This window comes from Bos javanicus, chromosome 8 (genome assembly GCF_032452875.1).
Source record: "Bos javanicus breed banteng chromosome 8, ARS-OSU_banteng_1.0, whole genome shotgun sequence".
Classification (NCBI taxonomy): Eukaryota; Metazoa; Chordata; class Mammalia; order Artiodactyla; family Bovidae; genus Bos; species Bos javanicus.
Window position 1 is genome coordinate 99,268,943 of NC_083875.1, and position 14,660 is coordinate 99,283,602.

General features: G+C 39.6%; 1 protein-coding gene across 2 annotated transcripts in view; it reads right to left on the reverse strand.

Annotated features, from left to right (window-relative positions):
* The window catches only part of TMEM245 (transmembrane protein 245), an 83,907-nt gene that overhangs the window by 22,058 nt on the left and 47,189 nt on the right, over window positions 1-14,660 (reverse strand). For both annotated transcript variants that reach the window (XM_061426429.1, XM_061426428.1), the window contains 4 exons: window positions 13,000-13,131; window positions 8,844-8,966; window positions 8,570-8,715; window positions 954-1,054 (listed from right to left, as the gene is read on the reverse strand). In XM_061426429.1, the coding sequence (XP_061282413.1) occupies window positions 954-1,054; window positions 8,570-8,715; window positions 8,844-8,966; window positions 13,000-13,131 (502 nt within the window). The remainder of the gene's footprint in view (window positions 1-953; window positions 1,055-8,569; window positions 8,716-8,843; window positions 8,967-12,999; window positions 13,132-14,660) is intronic.

A 14,660-nucleotide genomic window follows, 5' to 3' on the forward strand; every position in this document is an offset into this window, starting at 1 on the left:
TATTTAACTATATCAGCTGTTAAAAGATCTTAAAGCTGGATCATGAAAATCCTTCTGAAGTGTGTGTTTACTTCTATTCTTAAGTCACAAATGTTAGTGTCCCACAGCTGTTATTCTCAATCGATGGCTAGTTAATACATATGTAGTTGGCTTCAGTATCCTTAGATGTGGAACAAGGTACCTGAGCACCCACAGATTCTGGAATCTTCAGGGGGTCTCAGAACCACCCCCTCAGAGACACCAAATGACAACTGTACAGTCCTATGACATAACTGTAGAGCACTGGCCAAATATTTGTACTGAGACCAAAGCCAACTCAGAGATTAGTTTATAAATCTCAGATGAGAACATATATTCCTTACCTTGCTTCTTTCTAATAAAGTGTATTGAAAAACAAAAACAAAAAAACCGCACCACAAATAACCTTGCTAGTTGAAGGACTTTACTTCACAATCAACCCTTTTCAGAATAGTATGTTCAATTAACAAATAAATATTTGTGGCAATGAAACATGTAAAATATCATGTAGGAAACGAGTTGCCAGTCCAGGTTCGATGCACGATGCTGGATGCTTGGGGCTGGTGCACTGGGACGGCCCAGAGGGATGGTATGGGGAGGGAGGAGGGAGGAGGGTTCAGGATGGGGAACACATGTATACCTGTGGCGGATTCATTTTGATATTTGGCAAAACTAATACAATTATGTAAAGTTTAAAAATAAAATAAAATTAGAAAAAAAAAATTTGTTGCTTATGCAGTGTTTACTATGCACTGGGTATTATTCTAGCTACTGGGGACACAGCAATAAACAAACATTACAAATCACATTTCTGCTGCTAATCTAGACTAGATATCAAAATTTAGCACTTCAAGTTTGACGAAGATAACAATACATGTAAAATGGTTTAATGTTCCTTAAACAGAGCACAGCAGAAGTTATGGGACATTTGTTACCTGATGGTATGAAGACAATATTGATGCCAAATATAGTATGGGTCAGCCAGGTATACAATCCATAGAAGCCGGCCATTTTGAGGGAAGCATCAAACACCCCTCTAGAATGTTCAAAGACAAAGTGGAATCAAAATAAACACAGTATCATACTGGGACTCAGAAAAATCAATTATTTCTAGGCTTCTAGATTTTATTCCAAATCTGATAACAGCTTCCATTTTTCCAGTGGGCTGAGAATGCTGTTTTCATTTTATTTCAATAAAATATACAAATCTTCTATTTAAACCTTGCAATAGATTTACTAAACTGTTCTTTAAATTTCACTAATAAAAAGATAACAGAAAAACCTTAAGATACCCTATTCACTGAAATAACTCATCAGCTTTTCACTTCTGAAGCAGATTACTCACCACCAAAATAAAGAGAAAGAAAAATAAGTGTGATTATCTTATTTCTGAGGAGGTAATTAAATTCTGAGACATCCAGGCTCTGACCAGCCCTCCCCTTGGGAAGAGCAAGTGAGGGATATAACTGGTACTTCATCAGTCTTTCTTCTTTTGTTAACAAAATGTTTCCACATTTTTTAAACCATGCAACCCAACTTACAAGGTAACGTCTAAAAATGGTATCAAACAATGTAGGTCACTTGGAGAGAATTTACAGAATATAAATCTTATTAATTCCAAAGTAACACCTGAGATTAAAATATAAGAGGTGTAAAAACAGGCACACATATTCAATGATTAATAGGAGTGAAAATATGCAATCTCGGATACTTCATTTTTGCTTTTCAGTTGGAAGACTTAAGGTGGGACTGTGTTAAGGAGAAGACATAAGGAACTGCTCAGAGAGAGCACAAAGGCAACAAACCTAAAATCGCCCCAAGGCATCACAAAGTCACAAAAACAAGGAATCTGTGGGGTACGCGGGAGGCACGCTCATACACTCAGCAGAGAAGGAAAAGCTGTCTGTAACTGAAAAAAGCAGAGACCGTGGCAGCAAAGGTGATGCTGTATACAGAGAAGGACACACCAAGCTTTTCTAAAGCATCCCAAGAGGGGTACTGTGAGAGTAAAGTCGAACTGTGGAACCTGGTGATTCAGTCATTTCATACCAGTCTAAGACACGGACTTGGTGACAAAGTGGCTCCCAAATTGTAAAATCCTGTCATATTGACCAGCAGCTTTCACTCAAAAATATCTTAAAGGTGCTGTATGACCTCTGACAATAAGGACACAGATGGAAGAGGTATCAGAAAGACTGAAAGGAAGGGACATAGCCTACAGGAAATATAAACGATCTGAAGAGTAATTGAATAGAAAACATGGAAGAAAAAAGGAACATGAGAGATTTGGGTTTTAAATGTGAGGGAGAAAGAATGGCAGTGGAGAAACCCAGAAAGTCATGGAGAAACCCAGAATAGGAGAGAACATGCAAGAAAAGGGAATATGTTTAGTTGGGCCATGTTTAGCCAAAAAAAGGATGATGGAAATACCCTGGAGGCAGCTGGAAATAAGAGACAAGGCTTAATAGCAAACTTGGGACAAGAAATTTGAGATATGCCAGAAAAATCCCAATCATAGGAAAGGGTAAGATACCCCAAGGCATAAGCCTAGAAAAAAATGGGGCAATGAGCTGTATTCTCATAAGAGACCTAAGGACAAAGATACACTATTCCAGATCAGATCAGATCAGTCACTCAGTCATGTCCAACTCTTTGTGACCCCATGAATCACAGCACGCCAGGCCTCCCTGTCCATCACCAACTCCCGGAGTTCACTCAGACTCACGTCCATCGAGTCAGTGATGCCATCCAGCCGTCTCATCCTCTGTCGTCCCCTTCTCCTCCTGCCCCCAATCCCTCCCAGCATCAGAGTCTTTTCCAATGAGTCAACTCTTCGCATGAGGTGGCCAAAGTACTGGAGTTTCAGCTTTAGCATCATTCCTTCTAAAGAACACCCAGGGCTGATCTCCTTCAGAATGGACTGGTGGGATCTCCTTGCAGTCCAAGCGACTCTCAAGAGTCTTCTCCAACACCACAGTCCAAAAGCATCAATTCTTCAGCGCTCAGCCTTCTTCACAGTCCAACTCTCACATCCATACATGACCACAGGAAAAACCATAGCCTTGACTAGACGGACCTTAGTTGGCAAAGGAATGTCTCTGCTTTTGAATATGCTATCTAGGTTGGTCATAACTTTCCTTCCAAGGAGGAAGCGTCTTTTAATTTCATGGCTGCAGTCACCATCTGTAGTGATTTTGGAGCCCAGAAAAATAAAGTCTGACACTGTTTCCACTGTTTCCCCATCTATTTCCCATGAAGTGGTGGGACCGAATGCCATGATCTTCGTTTTCTGAATGTTGAGCTTTAAGCCAAGAGATAATGAAATCATTTCTCTAGTAGGAAGAAAATCACTATAGTACGCTATTCCCAGAGGGCTTCCCTGGTGGCTCAGACGGTAAAGAATCCACCTGCAATGTAAAGAATCTGCCTGCAATGCAGGAGACCTGCATTCAAACCCAGCGTCAGGAAGATCCCCTTGAGAAGGGAATTGCTACCCCCTCCAGTATTCTTGCCTAGGAAATCCCATGGGGCCACAAAAGAGTCGGACACAACTTAGGAACTAAACAACAACAAACCCAACTGGGAAAAGGATCCGCCAGCTCCCTTCATTACAACTCCCTCCCCTGATTTACCAGCCACCCCAGAGACCTAGTTTCACAGTAAATCGGACAGAAACTTTGTTGACGCTGGATTTCCAGAAGGGGAACGCATGCTGTGCACACAGACGTAGTGTGCTGCTAAGTGGCTCAGGATGGGTTGCTCCCACGGACACCTTCCGTCCCACTGGAAGTAACAGTGAGTCACACACACAAGCCTATGGCAGAGGCATCACATGAAACCATGTGGAGTCCGTGGTAGTGGGAAATATTAATTCAATATTTTTATATAGTTAATACACGGTTTTGTGTCTTTGACAATCCCTACCAATAATGGATACTTACTCCTCTGATGCTGCTGCTGCTAAGTCGCTTCAATTGTGTCCGACTCTGTGCGACCCCATAGATGGCAGCCCATTAGGCTCCACCGTCCCTGGGATTCTCCAGGCAAGAACACTGGAGTGGGTTGCCATCTCCTTCTCCAACACATGAAAGTGAAAAGTGAAAATGAAGTCGCTCAGTCGTGTCCGACTCTAAGCGACCCCATGGACTGCAGCCCACCAGGCTCCTCCGTCCATGGGATTTTCCAGGCAAGAGTACTGGAGTGGGGTGCCATTGCCTTCTCCGACTTACTCCTCTAGCACTAACTAAAAATATCAACAAGAGGTTGTTTCAGTTACACGGACAAATAGCAAACATCTGTATCTCAACACTAGTTCTATTATAAGACTAATAAAATGAACTTAGTCATTTTTAAAGCACCACAAAGAAAAACTAAATATGAAGTTTTTAAAAGTCATTTATTTTCCTTAGAAACCTGAAGCAAAGTTTAGGCTTATTAGGTTGATCTTTAATCAAGCAAGTGAAAAAGGCATTATATTTACTGACTTGGTTATTATTTAAGAACTCTAGCTTAAATTATTAATAAATTACTTTAAACAAATTAATTTAATTTCCCCAAATATGCATGAAATTCTGCCTCTCTATTACAGCATTAGGAAATCTCTTCAAATAAGTGAAAATATATTTTCTTACAGCTTTAAACTCTTCCTTATACATTTCAACTTAAACAATATTTATAATCTTAAATCTACAACAATTTCCAATGAATATTTAAAATTTAATATTTCCAGTGAAAACTGCAAATACTGATTTACTAAATGATTGACATCGATTTCTATTAACCCTGGTATTTTCAATTCTGCAAAACTAGATGTGGGAAGCATGTTTACTTTCCAAATGAAAATCTCACAGTACACGCATTCTCCCATCAAACTGATCACTAGGGCCCCCACCACCCACCGCCCTGAGAAGCTGTAATCCCACAAGCAAGAGCCATACCCGTGTGCATGCACTCCTGTGAAAATATCACACACACTAAATTGCACTGAGGCCGTGACAACATGCAACTTAGTCATGTGCAATACCTCCACCAGAGCAAGCAGGATGGGGCGTCGGGGAAGAAGGGTGTGATGCAAACACTCAGGGCACGACATGCTCTAAGGGCAGGAACGTGGTTTGCGGGTAAAGGATGCATGCCACGAACTCAAAAATTCATGAAATGTAAACCCAACCACAAATGTAGTCAGGACAGAGGAACACTTATCCAGAATGGAGAAAAATAACAAAGATTCAGAAATTCAATGGGACAGTGTTTATATCAAATAACCACATATTTCAGAAGGCAAAGCTTGAAGAACAAAGACACTTTCACTGTCTGGACATGCAGTTCACTCCCAATTTCAATTCCACTTTTTAACTTATTAATGAATAATGTGAAGTGAGTCTAATAACTCACTTAACTGTAACAATGATGATGACTAATGATTGGTGCTTATAAAATCTGATATAACTGATAACTTACAGACAAAACTACAGCCTCAGGACATTGTAATAATATTTTCACGATCGTTTATAGAACTTTTTCCCTCTTAAAATCTGTCTCCTTGAAGAAACATATTCCATCTTGAATATAATCCCTAAGAGCGAAAAAACTGACAGTTTGTGGAACTAGAGCTCATTGTTATCCTACATACATGAGAAATTTCTTTAGAGGCATCTATGTAAAATGCATATTTTAAGTCTTGAATTTGACCCAGTAAAGAAGTAAAAACCACTAAGACTGCTAAAAATCATCCTGAATTATAATCTATAATTTATATACCTTTAGAGTTGTGCTTAGAAAAATGGCCCAAGTTATCTTGTCTGCACCATATTTTTCAGACTCACAAAATCTATCAATTTTGAGATCAATTAGGACTGTTGTACTGCTCCTGATGGTTGTTAAAACTTTTTCCATATTAAAAATAAAATGAATGGTTTTTGTATGAGCACACATTAGAACCAAGACATGGGCTACTGTTACAGCACATAATTAATGTGTACGATCCCAAGAAGATAAAGCAAATCTAACCTGTAAAGAGATATATATTTCCTTATATCGCTGTAGATGACTATACTCTCTCTAACCTCAAATTACTTCCTCAAACAAAGACCTCAATTTTTAAAAAATTTTCACTGAAACACAGTCAATTTACAATGTTGTGTTTGTTTCAAGTGTACAGTAAAGTGATTCACTTATACATACATATATATACACATATTTACACTCTCTTCCATTATAGTTATTACAAGATATTGAGTATCCTGTGATATACAGTAGGTCCTAGTTATATTTTATATATGGTAGTGTGTATATTTTAATCCCAAACTCCTAATTTGACCCTCTCCATATCCCCTTTGGTAATCAAGTTTGTTTTCTATGTCTGTGAGTTTATTTGTTTTGTAAATAAGTTCGTTCACATCCTTTTTTTTTAGATTCCATATATAAGTGCTATCATATGGTATTTGTCTTTCTCTGCAAAGAACTAAATTTTTAACTGCCGGCTTCATGTGTCCAGCTGAATAATGTTTACAATACCACAAATTTAGTTCATCACTTTTGACACAACCACTTGCTCCTGGAGGAAAGCATCATGGTATACCAGAAGAATGTGTGATCTCCATCAGCTGGATGTGGGTGCAAATCACAGCTTTGCTTACCAATTCCAAGAAACCACGACATTAAAGAGTAATGTTTAAAACAAAGGAGATGGCATTATCTGGTGTGGAAAAAAATGACTCAGTGACAGACACTCAGAGGATGGTCAGCTATGCTAATAAAGGTTATGTCAGGAAAATGCAGTCTCTTTCTTTAAGTTCTTTATAGACAAGCTAGATAATTTTCTCTAAGACTTGGCTTAAGTAACAGCACTTAGAGGATTCTGACAGCCTTGATATGGTTGATTCCATAACTTTACCCTACTGGGAAAACAAAGTTATTTTTCCTTTTTGATGATAATATTTGCATAAACTTATCTGAGTCAGACAGATGTCACTTAGATAAACTAATCTATTGCTAGATTAATAAAGATGATAACCGAAGGTCAAATAGGCTTAGAAGGGTTGCTGAAATCAAAAAGTTATCTTTCCTGAAGACAACTTCACCCTGAAAGGTGTTACAGTAGACAGTATAGTCCCAAACTTGGAAAAATTACATGGATGGCTCCGGGTGGATCCCTGAGAGCACCAAAGGGGATACAAGCTTTCTTGGTTTTAATCCCACTTACTGTCCAATAACGGCTTCCCAGGTGGCTCAGTGATCAAGAATCCTCCTGCCAATGCAGGAGACGAGGGTTTGATCCCTGGGTCAGAAAGATCCCCTAGAGGAGGAAATGGCAACCCATTCCACTATTCTTCCTGGGAAATCCCATGGACCTTGGAGCCTGGCGGGCTGCAGATCATGGGGTCGCAAGAGAGTCAGACACAACTTAGTGACTGAAACAACTGTCTAATAAAGTCCACGAGGAACAAGGGGGGAAAGCCCAGCAAAGTTTCCAGAGAAAAATACAGTTTAGGTGCATGCATGCTATTTGAATGTAACTAAGGACTTTCCAAAGATTAAAGTGGTATCCTCATCAGCTGTTACATGAACACAGTGGGGGAAAAAAAAAGCCAAAATCAGTCAGACAAAATTATCAGGTCAAATCAAGATTTCTGTGGAAGACTAGTTTCAAGCAATTACCATTTTCTTAAAAGTATGTGGAAACAGAAATGCCAGCCGAAGATTCACTATTCAGAGAAGCTTTAGATGCCTAACAACTTATTAAAAAAACAAGCTCTCATGGATAACATGAGGACTTAATTTGAGTAGCTATTCAACAGAAGTCAAATGAAGTAGAGTCTTATTAATGAGTTAAGAACAATGAGGGACAAAGGTTGGAGAAGGAGCTGAAACAAGGCTGCAAAAGGCTTCTCCCTATCTGACATGATGAAAAGGAAAAGGGAGTCAGTGACTTGGAAAGAGAATATGAAGAATGAAAGTTGAAGAATCAGCTCATTCAGAAGTCAAGCCTGTGATACATGGTTATGAGATGACATGATGGAAGTTTCTGGCCAGAACCTATGATTCACACAGAGCCTATGATTTGGAGATAACTCCAAATTTCTCATTTCTAGGATCCAAAGTACCCCCTGCAGAGGGCACAGCCTGGCTGCAGAGGGCACAGCCTGGCTGCAGAGGGCAATAGGAAGAAACAGGAAGGCCATCTACTTTCCTCCATGAGCAAAGTCAGAATTCCTGAGAGTACGAAGAGGCTTCTGAGAGAAGGTGAGGTGTACGTGTGGTGCAGGAGGGGCTTCTCCTGAATAAACCACGTGATGATTAGGAGCTGGAGTAAGAGCCTGTGGATGGAAAGCTGATGGGGACAGGCCACTGGATCTTTGCACATCACAGACTTGAGAGCAGGACACCGAAAATGTTTTACGTTATCCTCACAAAAGAGATTTAAAAAATTTGAAAACGCCAGTGTCCCTCAGTCGTTTAGCACTGAATGCTGCTAGGAAGACAGAAAAACAGGCCTCTCGTGGAGAGCAGTTTCTGATGGAAGTAAGAACAGCATAAATCTTATCCCTACCTGATAGCTTCTTCCACAGACTGGCCAATAATATTAGAAGAAGGACCTGGCTGAGAGAGTGGTGTCAGGCTTATCACCCACTTCACAGGCTTGTAGTACTCATCACTGGAACTTAACAGATAAAATAGTGTGGTCAGGAAAATTATCTGCAAAACAAAGGACAGTATCTCCTAAAATACCACATTTGGAAACTACAGGAAGGAAACACAAGCGGAACCAAGAATATGCTTTACTGGGGAAGGCGTGCAACACGTGCTCGGCTGTGTGGACATACCAGCGACAGGACAAAGTTGAGGAGGGCAGTCCCGCTGTAGAAGAGAATGGTCAGGAGCGTGGTGATGGTGGAGAAGAGCAGACTCACGTTCCGGCTCATGACGACCCACAGAGACTCTAAGATCTGCAAACATTCGAACGACGCTCAGTAAGGAAAATGGTTAGGCAAATCATGGTGAACCTACTGCAAACAGTAGGCCGCCATTAAAACATCCCTGCTGTAACACAGAAGTATATCTGATGATATAATGCTCTGTTTAAAAAACCAGACACAAAACGTTTATACACAGCATGATTATAACTATGTGAACATGGCACAGAGAAAAAATACCTACAGGAGAACATGCCAGAATGTAACCTGTGACTGGATGTAGCCTGTAGGACCACAAGTGCAGGCCAGGAAATCCTAATATCTGCTTATTAGTCACCTCCCCTACCACCTTGCCATCTCCAACTTAGAACAATCAAAAAATATAAAACATCACTTCAATGACCACTAACGTCACAATAACAGAAACGAACCGAAGTTACAAAAACAAAATGAACAGATGGGGTCAGAGCTCTGCAACTGAAAACCTTTCCTCAGATAGATATGACCCTATATTAAGACCTACTGAGTTCATTTGATCTACCAGCAAATTCACTAGAACCAGATATTAATACATGTTAAATATGACTGAAAGAAGATGTATAATGTTTATAGTACCCCTACATGTTTCCATTTCCTGTCTCTTCATGAATTTAAAGTCCTACTTGATACTGTCTGTTCTATTATTATCCCCAAGAGGACTACTATATCTACTATTGTGGGCAAGAATCCCTTAGAAGAAACGCAGTAGCCCTCATAGTCAACAAGAGAGTCCAAAATGCAGTACTTGAGTGCAGTCTCAAAAATGAAAGAATGATCTCTGTTCATTTCCAAGGCAAACCATTCAATATCACAGTAATCCAAGTCTATGTTCCAACCACTAACGCTGAAGAAGCTGAAGTTAAACGGTTCAGTGAAGTTCTATAAGACCTCCTAAAACTAACATGAAAAGAAAGATGTCCTTTTCATCACAGAGGACTGGAATGCAAAAGTAGGAAGTCAAGAGATACCTGGAGTAACAGGCAAGTTTGGCCTTGGAGTACAAAATGAAGCAGGACAAAGGCTCACAGAGTACTGCCAAGGGAACACACTGGTCACACCAAACATCCTCTTTCCAACAACACAAGAGATGACTGAACACATGGACATCACTGGATGGTCAATACCTAAATCATATTGAGAGGACTATCCTCTCTCTTAATGAAAAACACGGAAGCAAGGTGATCAGAAAAACACCATCCATCATAGCTTTCAAAATGCTTCCCTAAACCTCACAGCAAGGTAGTGAGGGAAGCAGTGGAGATGATATCATCTTTGTTTTACAGATATACTAACTGAAGCTCAAGGATTTTTTAAAATTTGCCCAAGGGCCTGAAGCTAATAAGTGGAACCAGAGCTGGGCACCAGAACTCCTAATATCTGTTTTATTTTGGTGCCCTTTTCAAAAGAGAAATTCTGTTTTCTGTCATATGTCCAAGTTATACCATCTGTTCTATGAAAGGCCTATCCATTCCTTTCCTGCCTCAAATGTACGACTTATAAAAGGCATATTTTGTTGTCCTCGATGTTTCTTGCAAACCTCAGCGCAGCCTTCATGAGAGGAGTTTGGAAGGCTAGTTTCATTTACAATAACTCCTTACATAAAATCTTGCAAATGCTTAATGATGCCTACAAAAATATGCATGACTGACTGTTTTGACCTTATGGGATAAAGAATGAATGAATAATGCCACTGATTCTAAGAAACAAACCAACAATGCCCTTACTTGTGATTTTGACAAGCATTCTTTTGGGGAATTCAGTCTTTTGGAATTTTTATTAAAAATTTTTTTAAAAAGTTTCTGGGTCAAACTGATAGGAAATACGCTGTGGTAATTCTTAAGAAATTAACGGAATACATTAACTGTAGACTGGTAGTTGCCAGCCACAATCCAGTAACTTTTCTATGTACTCAAAGGGATTAAGAAGAAAGGTTCAGAAAATAAGAAATAGATATTGGGTATTATAAAACTAAAAAACTGAATCAAGGGCTGACCTTGACATTTCTTAAAATTTTTTCTGATGAGATAGGTGGTGATGTTAAACAACGTGATTTTTTTTTTTAATACTGTATAATAAAATATGTCAATATTTAGAAATTAATGAACATTAATTCCAAATGACCAGTGCACATTACAAAATCATGTAAGGGTCAAAGATCCATTCCTAGCCAAGACAGATCCATGGACCCTAATATAAGAGAGTAGAAAAAGTTCACTGATAACACTTTCAAATTCCACACTGCAACAAACCTTAAAGAAATACCATCTGTTAAGTGTCAGAGTAGTATCAAAGAATTGTCACAATGATCTGAAAAAGTTATTAAAAGACTTCCCTCTCTTTTCCAACTACATATCTGTGTGAGGCTGGATTTTCCTCACATACTTCAACCAAAACAACATATTCCAACAGACTTGAGTACAGGAACAAGTACGAGAATCCAGACATTAAATAGGTTTGCAAAAATGTAATGAAAGCCACTCTTATCACTAAATCATTATTTTGTTTTGGAAAATGGTTATTTTTCAAACACAAAAAGCATGTTCTTTATGTCAACAAGTAACGTTATATTTTAGTGATCTGTTAAATATTTTTAAAGTTCTCGGTTTTAACTGCTAATACAATAAATACCAATAGAATGCACATCTATTTCTAATAGAAAGCTCTTTGGAGCTCTCAGACCAAAAAGTTTGAGAGCCACTGGACTAGAGAAAACAGAGGGAAGGGATTATCAAAAGCAACATTCTTAGAACTGAAGGACATGAATTTCTAGATTTAACGTCAAACTATCACAGCTCTATTAGGCGACTGGGAGGATGGGAAAATGTGAGTGCAGGAATGGGCGAAGGGCCCAACAGAGTCTTAAGAAAACCCCAGGGGAGCAGTAAGGAGGCACTGAGAGACTTGTATCTCCATCTTCCATGTCAGAAGCCGAAGATAACACTATGAAACCAAGGAAGAGCAGCATAAATATTATTTTAGAAATTTAGAGGTAAATACACAGACAAAGTTAAAAGAATGCAGAGCTCTGGAGAATGAGACTGAAGGGGGAAGCACGGAGCAGGGGCAATGCTATTCACTATTTAACACCTTCAAGCATCTTTGACTTTTCAGCTATGCTCATCTCTTGTCCTGATAAAAATTAAAATTTAAAAACATCTAGCACAGCAAATCTCCACTTTTTAAAAAATTTTATTTTTTTAAAGACTTTTTCTTTTGATGTGGACCATTTTTTTTTTTAAACTCTTTATTGAATTTGCCACAACACTGCTTCCATTTTGTTTTGGTTTTTTGGCACTGAGGCACATGGGGTCCCCTAGCTCCTCAACTAGGAATCGAAGCTGTACCCTCTGCACTGGAAGGGCTTTTCCGAACCACTGGACCACCAGGGAAGTCCCAAACCTCCATTTCTATTAACATGATAAGAGTTACAAGTTTATTCACAAGAGAGGATTTCTCATCTCTGTGAAAAGCCACAGGCCGAGAGACCTCACGAAGTACGCTATGGAGTGAAACTCAGCAACACTGCAAACTGTTCCTTGCTGCCTCCGATCTTCTGGAAAGCAAGGCAGAGGTGGATGGCGCATGAAGGAAGGACAGGAGGGATGACAGAAATCTAAGCCTTTAAACATCCAGTCTCTCTATTGTAACTGGAACCATATTTCTATCTGCCAAAGGACTTCACCAACCAAAGGCGGCTTCCCTTGCTAGTGGTTCAACGAGGGGGATCCTGATCAGTCTAGGGGAAGAGGACATCAGTCTCAGAACCCGGGAGCCACAGCATCGTGCACGCTTCCTGAGTCAGCATCTCTTGGTTACTCTTCAACCACAGAGGAGGGATCAGGGGAGCTACACTCGAGGCCTATGGCTTTGGGACATCTTTCTGGTGCATTTAGAACTCTCAAAACTGCAAAATCTCATGGCATTAAAAAACAGGGTGATGAAAGACATTTACAAGTGTGAAAAAAACCTGGGAATTAGAGTCTGTTTTTTCCTAAGTCCAATTTAGTTAAAAAATACTATTTCTTACCGAAAGAAACGTCTCAATGTTCTCGTGGACAAAGGACGCGATATCCTGCCAGTCGAGAATGTCCCCCAGCCAGCTATTCTGACGGCTTATGTGCAACTTGTGCCCTCTGTGCCTTCCAGAGTGTGATACGTTCTGTGGAACAAAACAGTTCAGACATGAAATCCCCGTCCTAACCAGAAGACAAGAAGACACATAAATAGCCTACTTTGTTTCAGGTCCACTTGAGCAGTTTAGTAAATACACAGAGTTGAAAAACTTCGTATTATATCAGAAATTAACAAAGAACTCCATCAAAAAGACCCAAAATATATTTCTCTGTTTATATTCTAGCTACTGTGTCTCAGCCTAGCTTAAGTGCATCCCTCCTAAGCATGTTCATGAACACACTTTACTCATCAGTATATTCAATTGAACATGAACACAGCATATACTTTCATCTTATTTTCCCCCCCTTTCTCCCCTCTAACCTTTCTTTTAGTCTCCCATTTTTGCTTTTTCCCTCCTTTCCTCATCTACCATATTACTCTTCCAAAAAGCTAAAGAGAGCTGAGAGAAATAAAATATGAAAAAGTATAGCTAAAAGCAATATTAAATATAATGGTATGTATTCATCATATCTCAATAAAAGAGGGAAAAACAGAATATGAAAGAGAAGGGTGCAAAGGAGAAATCTAACTTGTCTATCGGGAAAAGAATTACATTGGCAGATATGCAAGAATAACACATGTGGAAGGGTGATGAATAAACAAAGCAACTAGTAAGGTTAAAGTTTAGAAATAGAAGTAGATTCTTAACATTTTACATGTGTTTCCATTTTCGCACTTTTCCAAAAAACCCAGGGATGCCAATCTTCATTAGCAAAGAAAACATTAGGTCCTAGAAAAAGAGGTAAGCAATGCACTTACCCACTTATAAACCTATGCTTTTAAAACACTGACTGACCTCCCTGGACCATTCAGGAAGCTCCAAGTGGCTGAGGGACAGTAAAAGCTGTTTGTGTGTAAGCAGAAGCCCCAGAATTAGCAGAAGAAACAAGATACAACCTTCGTAATTGGCTCTTCAGCAGGTATCTACCCAGAGATTCTCCAGTTAGGTTTTGTTTGGTTCTAATATTTATTTATTTATCTGGCTCCACTGGATCTTAGTTGTAGCTTGTGGGGTCTTTAGTTGCGCCAGGCAAACTCTTAGTTGTGGCATGTGGGATCTAGGTCTCCGACAAGGGCTCAAAGCCAGGCCCCCTGCACTGGGAGCTCAGAGTCTTAACCACTGGACCACCAGGAGGTATTCCCAGTGAGTTTTAACTCTCAATTATTGAAAACCCACAAAACCCATCACCACTCCTTCAACTTCTCCTAGGCAAGAGCCAACAAAGGTCCATGTAGTCAAAGCTATGGTTTTTCCAGTAGTCATGTATGGACATGAGAGTTGGACTATAAAGAAAGCTGAGTGCAGAAGAATTGATACTTTTGAACTATGGTGTTGGAGAAGACTCTTGAGAGTCCCGTGGACTGCAAGGAGATCCAACCAGTCCATCCTAAAGGAAATCAGTCCTGAATATTCAATGGAAGGACTGATGCTAAAGCTGAAACTTCAATACTTTGGCCACCTGATGCAAAGAACTGACTCACTGGAAAAGATCCTGACACTGGGAAAGATTGAAG